The sequence below is a fragment of the Hyperolius riggenbachi genome, chromosome 5 (genome assembly GCF_040937935.1).
Source record: "Hyperolius riggenbachi isolate aHypRig1 chromosome 5, aHypRig1.pri, whole genome shotgun sequence".
Lineage (NCBI taxonomy): Eukaryota > Metazoa > Chordata > Amphibia > Anura > Hyperoliidae > Hyperolius > Hyperolius riggenbachi.
The window spans coordinates 431966855-431979694 of record NC_090650.1 but is presented as its reverse complement, the minus strand read 5'-3'; the positions used below and the strand labels follow the sequence as shown (position 1 = coordinate 431979694).

At 45.0% G+C, this 12840-nt stretch overlaps 1 protein-coding gene across 2 annotated transcripts in view; it reads left to right on the top strand.

Annotated features, from left to right (window-relative positions):
- TRAPPC9 (trafficking protein particle complex subunit 9) overlaps nt 1-12840 on the top strand; it is a 669767-nt gene that overhangs the window by 316201 nt on the left and 340726 nt on the right. The window contains exon 20 of one of the 2 annotated variants that reach the window (XM_068238081.1): nt 12399-12552. In XM_068238081.1, the coding sequence (XP_068094182.1) occupies nt 12399-12552 (154 nt within the window). Of the gene's footprint in view, nt 1-12398; nt 12589-12840 lie in introns of both variants that reach the window. The other variant, XM_068238082.1, reaches the window with a different exon arrangement.

Sequence of the window (12840 nt, the reverse complement as noted above, 5' to 3'; positions counted from 1 at the left end):
ATATACCTCTTACTTCAGGTTCCCTTTATATGTGTATGTTTGTTTTAGTTTTTAGTACGTTTTCTTTAAGGTGCCTGGTAACTATGCAGTTTTTAGTGAACAATCGTATCTTGATTTCAATTTGCATTACATTTTAATTACCGTAAACCAGAATTATTGGCCTCATTGACCATCCCTATGAACTAATACAATGGAATGTATCACTTAAAGAGGAACTCCAGTGAAAATATTGTAATAAAAAGTGCTTCATTTTTACCATAATTATGTATAAATGATTTAGTCAGTGTTTGCTCATTGTAAAATCTTTCCTCTCCCCGATTTACATTCTGACATTTATCACATGGTGACATTATTACTGTGGGCAGGTTATGTAGCTGCTCCTAGCTGTTTGGCTGTTAGAGACAGCTGTAAACAGCTAATTCCTGTCTGTGAACCTTGTTACATTGTGGCAGTTTGCCCAGAGTACCGCGGTACCCAGAGCTTCTTGTGGGAGGGGTTTCACCACAATATCAGTCATACAGCGCCCCCTGATGGTCTGTTTGTGAAAAGCAATAGATTTCTCATGTAAAAGGGGGTCTCAGCTACTGATTGGGATAAAGTTAAATTCTTGGTTGGAGTTTCTCTTAAACTCATCCTGGAGCTTTCATCTATAGTGCTGGTCGAGTTGCCTCAGTTCGGTTTAGATTCAGTTCAGCTGAATCTCTCCCAATGTTCAGGTTAATTCTGGAGCCAAATTGCACTGAAGTGTCAGAATATTTTCTGTTGCGATTGGTTTCTGTTTTGTCCTTTGGAGTCGGTTTTCCTTAGCTTTTGTCTTGTCCATTGATGGCCATCTTCCTCCCCTGATACCTGTGAGTTGTACGCTGGCTTGAATGTCGGCAATGTCCAGTTTCTTTGGTTCGTTTCCATTGATGGATGTTTGGGTCAGACTTGAGGGCGACACATATTCAAACATCAACACTATTCATCTCACCTGATCTTGGTAAATTGTTTATTTGATTGTCCACTTCTTTCTGAGTCAATGAAAATATTCATAAGAAACAGCTTGCTAGCGATGAACTGCAGCTACAAATCTATGTGTGTTAATATGTTGTTTCTAAAACATCTCAAAATTACCAATGTCCATGGAAAAGATCTAGAACAGTGCTGTGCAGTTGTAGAGTTATAAGCTGGTGGTGGGCGAGGGGTCCACACAAGAGACAGAGAATGGTCAGTGCTGTAAGGAGGCTTCCTCTGCAGTTGTAGAAGTATAAGCTGGTGGTGGGCGAGGGGTCCACACAAGAGACGCAGAACGGTCAGAGCAGTAAGGAGGCGTCCTCTGCAATTGTAGAGTTATAAGCTGGTGGTGGGCGAGGGGGTCCACACAAGAGACAGAGAACAGTCAGTGCTGTAAGGAGGCTTCTTCTGCAGTTGTAGAGTTATAAGCTGGTGGTGGGCGAGGGGTCCACACAAGAGACAGAGAACGGTCAGTGTTGTAAGGAGGCTTCCTCTGCAATTGTAGAGTTATTAGCTGGTGGTGGGCGAGGGGTCCACACAAGAGACAGAGAACGGTCAGTGTTGTAAGGAGGCTTCCTCTGCAATTGTAGAGTTATAAGCTGGTGGTGGGCGAGGGGTCCACACAAGGGACAGAGAAAGGAGGCTTCCTCTGCAATTGTAGAGTTATAAGCTGGTGGTGGGTGAGGGGTCCACACAAGAGACAGAGAATGGTCAGAGTTGTAAGGAGGCTTCCTCTGCAATTGTAGAGTTATAAGCTGGTGGTGGGCGAGGGGTCCACACAAGAGACAGAGAACGGTCAGTGTTATAAGGAGGCTTCCTCTGCAATTGTAGAGTTATTAGCTGGTGGTGGGCGAGGGGTCCACACAAGAGACAGAGAACGGTCAGTGCTGTAAGGAGGCTTCCTCTGCATTTGTAGAGTTAGATGGTGGTGGGCGAGGGGTCCACACAAGAGACAAGAGAATGGTCAGTGCTGTAAGGAGGCTTCCTCTGCAATTGTAGAGTTATAAGATGGTGGTGGGCGAGGGGTCCACACAAGAGACAGAGAACGGTCAGTGCTGTAAGGAGGCTTCTTCTGCAGTTGTAGAGTTATAAGCTGGTGGTGGGCGAGGGGTCCACACAAGAGACAGAGAACGGTCAGTGCTGTAAGGAGGCTTCTTCTGCAGTTGTAGAGTTATAAGCTGGTGGTGGGCGAGGGGTCCACACAAGAGACAGAGAACGGTCAGTGCTGTAAGGAGGCTTCTTCTGCAGTTGTAGAGTTATAAGCTGGTGGTGGGCGAGGGGTCCACACAAGAGACAGAGAACGGTCAGTGCTGTAAGGAGGCTTCCTCTGCAATTGTAGAGTTATAAGCTGGTGGTGGGCGAGGGGTCCACACAAGAGACAGAGAACGGTCAGTGTTATAAGGAGGCTTCCTCTGCAATTGTAGAGTTATAAGCTGGTGGTGGGCGAGGGGTCCACACAAGAGACAGAGAACGGACAGTGTTGTAAGGAGGCTTCCTCTGCAATTGTAGAGTTATAAGCTGGTGGTGGGCGAGGGGTCCACACAAGGGACAGAGAACGGTCAGAGCTGTAAGGAGGCTTCCTCTTCAGTTATAGAGTTATAAGCTGGTGGTGGGCGAGGGGTCCACACAAGAGACGCAGAACGGTCTGTGCTGTAAGGAGGCTTCCTCTGCAATTGTAGAGTTATAAGCTGGTGGTGGGCAAGGGGTCCACACAAGAGATGCAGAACGGTCAGTGTTGTAAGGAGGCTTCCTCTGCAATTGTAGAGTTATAAGCTGGTGGTGGGCGAGGGGTCTACACAAGAGACAGAGAACGGTCAGAGCTGTAAGGAGGCTTCCTCAACAATTGTAGAGTTATAAGCTGGAGGTGGGCGAGGGGTCCACACAAGAGACAGAGAATGGTCAGTGCTGTAAGGAGGCTTCCTCTGCAATTGTAAAGTTATAAGCTGGTGGTGGGCGAGGGGTCCACACAAGAGACAGAGAACGGTCAGTGTTGTAAGGAGGCTTCCTCTGCAATTGTAGTTATAAGCTGGTGGTGGGCGTGGGGTCCACACAAGAGACAGAGAACGGTCAGTGTTGTAAGGAGGCTTCCTCTGCAATTGTAGTTATAAGCTGGTGGTGGGCGTGGGGTCCACACAAGAGACAGAGAACGGTCAGTGCTGTAAGGAGGCTTCCTCTGCATTTGTAGAGTTAGATGGTGGTGGGCGAGGGGTCCACACAAGAGACAGAGAACGGTCTGTTGTAAGGAGGCTTCCTCTGCAATTGTAGAGTTATAAGCTGGTGGTGGGCGAGGGGTCCACACAAGAGACAGAGAATGGTAAGTGTTGTAAGGAGGCTTCCTCTGCAATTGTAGAGTTATAAGCTGGTGGTGGGCGAGGGGTCCACACAAGAGACAAGAATGGTCAGTGCTGTAAGGAGGCTTCCTCTGCAATTGTAGAGTTATAAGCTGGTGGTGGGCGAGGGGTCCACACAATAGACAGAGAACGGTCAGTGCTGTAAGGAGGCTTCCTCTGCAATTGTAGAGTTATAAGCTGGTGGTGGGCGAGGGGTCCACACAAGAGACAGAGAATGGTCAGTGCTGTAAGGAGGCTTCCTCTGCAATTGTAGAGTTATAAGCTGGTGGTGGGCGAGGGGTCCACACAAGAGACAGAGAACGGTCAGTGCTGTAAGGAGGCTTCTTCTGCAGTTGTAGAGTTATAAGCTGGTGGTGGGCGAGGGGTCCACACAAGAGACAGAGAACGGTCAGTGTTGTAAGGAGGCTTCCTCTGCAATTGTAGAGTTATAAGCTGGTGGTGGGCGAGGGGTCCACACAAGAGACAGAGAACGGTCAGTGCTGTAAGGAGGCTTCCTCTGCAATTGTAGAGGTATAAGCTGGTGGTGGGCGAGGGGTCCACACAAGAGACAGAGAACGGTCAGTGCTGTAGGGAGGCTTCCTCTGCAATTGTAGAGTTATAAGCTGGTGGTGGGCAAGGGGTCCACACAAGAGATGCAGAACGGTCAGTGTTGTAAGGAGGCTTCCTCTGCAATTGTAGAGTTATAAGCTGGTGGTGGGCGAGGGGTCCACACAAGAGACAGAGAACGGTCAGTGCTGTAAGGAGGCTTCCTCTGCAATTGTAGAGGTATAAGCTGGTGGTGGGCGAGGGGTCCACACAAGAGACAGAGTACGGTCAGTGCTGTAGGGAGGCTTCCTCTGCAATTGTAGAGTTATAAGCTGGTGGTGGGCAAGGGGTCCACACAAGAGATGCAGAACGGTCAGTGTTGTAAGGAGGCTTCCTCTGCAATTGTAGAGTTATAAGCTGGTGGTGGGCGAGGGGTCCACACAAGAGACAGAGAACGGTCAGAGCTGTAAGGAGGCTTCCTCTGCAATTGTAGAGTTATAAGCTGGTGGTGGGCGAGGGGTCCACACAAGAGACAGAGAACGGTCAGTGTTGTAAGGAGGCTTCCTCTGCAATTGTAGAGTTATAAGCTGGTGGTGGGTGAGGGGTCCACACAAGAGACAGAGAACGGTCAGTGTTGTAAGGAGGCTTCCTCTGCAATTGTAGAGTTATAAGCTGGTGGTGGGCGAGGGGTCCACACAAGAGACAGAGAACGGTCAGTGCTGTACGGAAGCTTCCTCTTCAGTTATACAGTTATAAGCTGGCAGTGGGCAAGTTGCCGATTGTGTTGTCACTTCCTATCGGCACAGTCGTCATGCCGGCTTTCGGAGTCTATTAATAAAATCGAGGGGGGATCAGGCAGCACAAAGCGCCTCCAATGCGCATGTAAATCAATATGAAATTAAGCACAGAATCCAGCTTTAATAGGAGTCATGGATAATCCCCAACACTTGGCTGAACGCAATTCACGACCATGCCAAAACCCATTACTCTGCAGAACATTCTTCACCTTAAAGAGAACCAGTCAGAAAGGCACCCTAACGACATCTAGTAGACTATAATACATTCTTTTCAATTCCCAGTTTTATGGTAATTATCCTGGTTTCAGCATCAGAAGCACTTCCTATAATTATATATTGTTCTGTGTTATTGAGCCCCGCCCTCCTAATGACACTTATGCTACATACACACTTGAGATAAAAGTCTTTGGAAAATGAAAGATCACAGACCAATTTTACCCCCTTCCATGTAGTATGAGAGCCATACTCTACACAGTCTTTTCTATGGAGCTGAACTCCCCATCAGACAGAAATCTTACCCCCTTCCATGTAGTATGAGAGCCATACCTACACAGTCTATTCTATGGAGCTGAACTCCCCATCAGACAGAAATCTTACCCCCTTCCATGTAGTATGAGAGCCATACTCTACACAGTCTATTCTATGGAGCTGCACTCCCCATCAGACAGAAATCTTACCCCCTTCCATGTAGTATGAGAGCCATACCTACACAGTCTATTCTATGGAGCTGAACTCCCCATCAGACAGAAATCTTACCCCCTTCCATGTAGTATGAGAGCCATACTCTACACAGTCTATTCTATGGAGCTGCACTCCCCATCAGACAGGAATCTTACCCCCTTCCATGTAGTATGAGAGCCACACCTACACAGTCTATTCTATGGAGCTGCACTCCCCGTCAGACAGAGATCTTACCCCCTTCCATGTAGTATGAGAGCCACACCTACACAGTCTATTCTATGGAGCTGCACTCCCCATCAGACAGAGATCTTACTCCCTCCCATGTAGTATGAGAGCCACACCTACACAGTCTATTCTATGGAGCTGAACTCCACATCAGACAGAAATCTTACCCCCTTCCATGTAGTATGAGAGCCACACCTACACAGTCTATTCTATGGAGCTGCACTCCCCATCAGACAGAAATCTTACCCCCTTCCATGTAGTATGAGGGCCATGCCTATACAGTCTATTCTATGGAGCTGCACTCCCCATCAGATAGAGATCTTACCCCCTTCCATGTAGTATGAGAGCCACACCTACACAGTCTATTCTATGGAGCTGCACTCCCCATCAGACAGAAATCTTACCCCCTTCCATGTAGTATGAGAGCCACACCTACACAGTCTATTCTATGGAGCTGCACTCCCCATCAGATAGAGATCTTACCCCCTTCCATGTAGTATGAGAGCCACACCTACACAGTCTATTCTATGGAGCTGCACTCCCCATCAGACAGAAATCTTACCCCCTTCCATGTAGTATGAGAGCCATACCTACACAGTCTATTCTATGGAGCTGCACTCCCCGTCAGACAGAAATCTTACCCCCTTCCATGTAGTATGAGAGCCACACCTACACAGTCTATTCTATGGTGCTGCACTCCCCATCAGACAGAAATCTTACCCCCTTCCATGTAGTATGAGAGCCGCACCTACACAGTCTATTCTATGGAGCTGCACTCCCCATCAGACAGAGATCTTACCCCCTTCCATGTAGTATGAGAGCCACACCTACACAGTCTATTCTATGGAGCTGCACTCCCCATCAGACAGAAATCTTACCCCCCTTCCATGTAGTATGAGAGCCACACCTACACAGTCTATTCTATGGAGCTGAACTCCCCATCAGACAGAAATCTTACCCCCTTCCATGTAGTATGAGAGCCACACCTACACAGTCTATTCTATGGAGCTGCACTCCCCATCAGACAGAGATCTTACCCCCTTCCATGTAGTATGAGAGCCACACCTACACAGTCTATTCTATTGAGCTGAACTCCCCATCAGACAGAAATCTTTGCAAGATGCTGCACACACAGATGCTGTACACATGCAACAGATCAGTGTCTGCAAAAGATCTGTTCCTGCAAAATGCATTCATAGTCTATGAGATCTTCAGAGCTCATACACACCTTGTTTAACAGACAATCATCTGCAGATCAGATCCACCAGGATGGATTTTTAGATCTACAGATGACTGTCAGATATGCAGATAAATGTCTGTTAAGGTGTGTATGATGATCTGCAGATATCATAGATGATGAATGCATTTTGCAGGAACAGATCTTTTGCAGATACTGATCTTTTGTGTCTGTACAGCATGTTTGTGTGCAGCATCTTGCAAAGATTTTTATCTGATGGGGAGTTCAGCTCCATAGAATAGACTGTGTAGGTTTGGCTCTCATACTACATGGAAGGGGTAAATTTGGTCTGTGATCTTTCATTTTCCAAAGACTTTTATCTCAAGTGTGTATGTAGCCTAATGCTGGATACACACCATGCGTTTCCGCGTTCGTTGCGTCCGTCGATACGCATCGATTCGATTATTTCCGACATGTCCGATTCACGTTTCGATGGATCGTTAGGTCGATTTGCCATACTTTACATGGCAATCGACCTAAAAATCATCGAAATACGTTCGGAAATGCTCGGAAATAATCGAATCGATGTATATCGACGGATACATTCGACGCGGAAACGTATGGTGTGTATCCAGCATCAGCCTAGGCTGTGATGTCACGCAGCATTCTGCCCCAGAGCACTCTGGGAGACCAGATGTTTTTCTGCTCTTTTCAGAACACATAAACATTCCACAGTGATGTGATACATGTAAGAATGTAAATCAGGGTTAGGAAAGATTTTACAATGGGAAAACATTGACTAAAATATTTTCTAATTTTCTATTGTAAAATATAAACAATTTTATAAGTCACATTCTGTAAAGGTCCTCTTTATGGAACTAGCTCAACAGACAAATTGTAATAGCCTGGAGATGCTTTTCTTCCATCAGAAATATGTATTTTAAGCAGACTTAACCACTTCCCAACTGAGGGGTTTTACCCCCTGACCACCAGAGCAATTTTCACCTTTCAACGCTCCTTCCATTCATTCGTCTATAACTTTATCATTACTTACCGCAATGAAATGAACTATATCTTGTTTTTTTCGCCACCAATTAGGCTTTCTTTAGGTGGGACATTATGCCAAGAATTATTTTATTCTAAATGTGTTTTAATGGGAAAATAGGAAAAAACGTGGGAAAAAAATTATTGTTTTTCAGGTTTTGGCCTTTATAGTTTTTAAATAATGCATGCTACTGTAATTAAAACCCATGAAATGTATTTGCCCTTTTGTCCCGGTTATAAAACCATTTAAATTATGTCCCTATCACAATGTTTGGCGCCAATATTTTAATTGGAAATAAAGGTGCATTTTTTTCAGTTTTGCGTCCATCCCTAATTACAAGCCCATAGTTTATAAAGTAACAGTGTTATACCCTCTTGACATAAATATTTAAAAAGTTCAGTCCCTAAGGTAACTATTAATGTATTTAATTGTAATTTTTTTTTTTTTAAATTATAAGAAAAAAAAAATTGGGCAGTGTGGGAGGTAAAGGGTTAATTTTGTGTGTTAAACTAGTTTATTTCTATGTAAAAAATGCTTTGGATGTAGTTTTACTATTTGGCCACAAGATGGCCACAGTAACATTTTGTTTATGCGACCTGCAAGCGTCCGGAAGGACGCTTGCAGGAAGTAGAAAGAGGCTGAGAACTTTTTTTTTCCCCACAATGGTCGCGCTGCTCAGCCGAGCGGCAGCGGATCATTGCGGGGCTGAGATCAACGAACGGGAATGGATTTTCCCGTTCATTGATCTCCGGGCGAGCGGGCGGCGGCGTGTTTACTAGCGGCGGGCGGCGTGTTTACGAGCGGGAGCGCGGACAGCGGCGGGAGCGCGGAAAGTACGTATTTCTCCGTCCCTGGGGGTTAAAGGATGGAAAAAGGGATGGAGAAATACGTACGCGCGGGGGTAAAGTGGTTAAAGAGAAACCGTAACCAAGAATTGAACTTCATCCCAATCAAGTAGCTGATACCCCCTTTCCCATGAGAAATCTTTACCTTTTCTCAAACGGATCATTAGGGGGCTCTGTATGGCTGATATTGTGGTGAAAACCCTCCCACAGTGTGATGTCAGGAGTCAGGACCATGGCCCTGACATCACACTGTGGGAGCCTTGTTGCATTGTGGGAAATAACGACTGTTTCCAACTGCCAAGCAACCAGTTTCTCCCTCTGTGCATAATATGTACAGTATATCTATTAAAAAAACAACAACTTTCATCCTATTGCATTGATAGGGAATGTGTTTATAGATAATGGCAGTTGGTGCTGCCTGTTTTTTTTGCATGTCTGCCAGCAGTAAAGATGAGGACCTGCTCGCTGATTGTTGATCAAACAACATGAACTAATTACCTGGCGAATATCAATCATTTCTTGATCTCTCTCCTATTTTTTAACTTCTCACTTTGCAAAATATTGATTTCATTTTTCCCACTTTTCGCTGAAGTTCCTCTTTAAGTAGAATTATCCTGACACTAAGTACAGTGAAAAGCGGTTTTACAACATCTCTGTTATCATCGATCCCCTGCTGTCTTTTCCTTCCACTTTCGATCGTGGATACAGAGTACACACCTGCGTTAGTGTTTGTTTTCCGGATATAATTCTGCGCTGCGTCACCTTGTAATCCGCAGTTTCCTCCCGCGGCGATTGATCACGCTGGTTGTAACAGTTTATTGTTTCTCAGGAAGGCCTGTTAACGGTGGAGTCAGTATGGATTGTGATGTCACAGGGGATGGACACGGCTGCGTACCGCGTGGGGCCTTGATCCATGCGCTCGTTCAATGCGCAACAGCTGTTCTATATCTTACGTTTTATTTAGTGCCTGTTGGAAGAGTCCAGCGTATTCTAATTAGTAGAAAGATCGCTTGTTGTAGAGCGTGGCCATATTACACTAAATGAAGACTGCTGATTGCAGACGAAACCAGAGCGCTGATGTTTTGGTGTTCTTTTTCATTTTCAGTCTCATTGATAATCCTCATTGATTATTGCCAGGGATGGTCAGGGAGATGCTAATAGTTTTGGCTAGCATGCAAGTTTAATACAAATTATATGTACAGTAGTTTGGAACTGGATAAGTCAGATGCAGTTAAAGGAGAACTGTAGTGAGTGGGATATGGAGGCTGACATATTTATTTCCATTTAAGCAATACCAGTTGCCTGGCAGCCCTGCTGATATATTTGGCTGAAGAAGTATCTGAATCACACCAGAAACAAGCATGCAGTTAGTCTTGTCATATTTGTCAAAATTGTCAGAAAAACCTGATCTGCTGCATGCTTGTTCAGGGTCTATGGCTAAAAGTATTAGAGGCAGAGGATCAGCAGGACAGCCAGGCAACTGGTATTGCTTAAATGGAAATAAATATGGCAGCCTCCATAGCCCTCTCACTACACCTAAAACGAAGGATAGAAAGAGTTTTACTTACCTGGGACTTCTGCCAACCTCCTGCAGCCACCCTGTGCCCGCCCCGGTTTTTAAAGGGAACCACAGACGAAGCACCCTCATGTATTTTACCATATATATCAGTGGGAACATTAGAGAAAACGCCTCCCCTGCTCTCTGCTTCATCCTTCACTGCTCAGCCTGCTTGTTAGCAGCCCTGATAAAATCCCCGACTGAGCATTCAGTCTGGTTTTGCTCCGGAATTATTGTAGCGGAATCTGTCTTCTCTGATGTCTTTTCAAGCCCAAGCCTGCCCCCTTGTGGCTCTGCTATAATGACTCCGCTATAATGATTCCTGAGCAAAGCCAGACTGAATGCTCAGTCCGGGATTTTATCAGGGCTGGTTCACTTTAAGGATCCTTCAGTCCCCCGCGCGGCTGAGTTTCGTTTCTACTGCGCCTGCGCGGCGTTGACCGCATACATTTCCGTTTTTTCTCCGGTGCAGGCGCATGCTGCAGATTCTCGCACAACCACATGTGCCCGCTGTCTCCTCCAATACACTTCCGCTTTGGGAGATGCGGAAGCGACATGAATGGTAGCGGAGGTGGTGCGTAGCCGCATCGGCTCCCATTCACAAATGGAAACGGGCCCTTATGCCAACTCTGTACTGTACGCCACACAATGTATATCTTACTATATGCCCATTATACTGTGCCACCACCGACTCTGTATGTGTCAATAATAATTCTGGGTTCAACCCTAAAAAGGTTTGTACTTGGCAAAATAAATGATTCTGATTCTGAAATAATAAGAACACATCCTCCTGTCCGGGATTCTGGCGGACTGCACAGATCCCACAGATCTGCTGCAGAGTGACAAGTGTGAACAGAGTCTGTTTATAAAACAGGAGCCGTTCGCTGTCCGTTTAGCAATGAATTGGGCTCTGTTCCCACTTGAGCTAAGAACGGACATTTTTGGTCCATTTTCTGCTCAAGTTTCCATTCTCCGCTCAAGTGGGAACGAGCCTAATTCTCATTGATGTTATACTTTGTCTTTTTTAATGTCTCTCTCGCGTTTTTTAACAGCAAATCTAATTTCCAATTTCTTTATAAAGCACAATAAAAAGAAAATATAAAACTTACAAAGTACCGCACTTGAGGGAGACGCTCCGGGAATCGTGGGCTTAAATGAAATGAATTCTTAATTATTTTCTTCTCGTTGTATTATCTATTGCGCTACATTTTTTTCAGGCTGAAACCGGTCCAAAAACAAACAACACTTTACGTTGTTTAATTAGCTTTTAATTGCTTGTTAAACATCGCGGGGCTGAGAGAGATTACTGAGAACCTGGCGATCGCCATCTCTGCCGCTTCTCCAGTAATTGTCATACAAACAAACCTTTATTATATTTAATACAGTTCATCAATTATTCCCCGACTCATTGATTTCCCCTCCGTGAATTTCTCCGCCTCTGAGGACGGCGCGGAGCGTTCGGAGATGGCACATGAGCGCACGGCGCTGCTGTTTGCCGGTTTTAAAAATACACCCCGTGTCCAAATGCTGTAAAGTAAAAGGAAGCTGTGATAACATTACTAATGCATCTCAAAGCGGAATGAAACCCTGCAATTCTTCTTTGCTCTAAAAAAGTATTTACAGCATTTTATATACAACCAGCATTTTTTTTTTACTAGAACAGTATTCAAAGGGTTACACACAGGACTTGAAAGTTCAGTGCAGAGAAATCTAGACTCATCTGAAGTGGAGATGATGTTATCTTGTGTTTACTTAATTGTATCAAGTGAGGAATGTGACACATTCTCTGACTGTGCAGGAGCTCCTGGACACAGACAGACACTCAAAGCATTTCTCCACTGTCCCATTTGTCCACTGTGATCAATGGAATTCTCTGTCCTCCATTTTGAAAATGGCCATTACTCCACCCCAGCTTCCTGGTCAGCACACTGTTAAACTGTACCACTCACTTGAGCCATAGGGAAACATGGACATTACCTTGCACATTCAGTTGTAACTGACAGCAGCTAATATATAACTAACTGCAACTGGTACATTTCAGTTCTGACAAAATTTTGTCAGAACTGGAAGGGAACACTGTAAGAAGAAAATATTTTGTATTTTAAATAATTTTACTCACTTCAGGTTCCCTTTAAGGTCCTGTGTAACCTATCCTCAGGTCATGTTCTGATAACACTGTTTTCTGCTCTTCTCCATAGAATGGCCATCCAGGTGGATAAATTTAACTTTGAGAACATTGTGGACAACACAGAAGATAACCTGCAGTTCGCCAATGCAAAGGAGTTAGAAGAGGAACGGCAGCAAGCAAAGGGCCTGGAGATCAACAACAAGCTAGACATTCGCTGGAAGATCATATCCTTTTCTGTTACCCAGCCCTGCTCATGTCAGGTCAGTCCTTCATATCCACTCAGCTTAAGGTGCCCAATAGTGATACAATTTTGTCTTACGATCGACCTTCCGATAATTGCGATTGGAAAGCATCCCACAAACGGAATAAGAAATATAACCAATGTGATCATTTCAAATAGAAATGATCCGTAAAATGGATCAATAAAAAAATCGACAGAATAATTGTTTGTAGTCGGTTGACACTTTCAGCACTGTCCAATCCGATTGATCAGAAGGTTGATCATTCAGTAA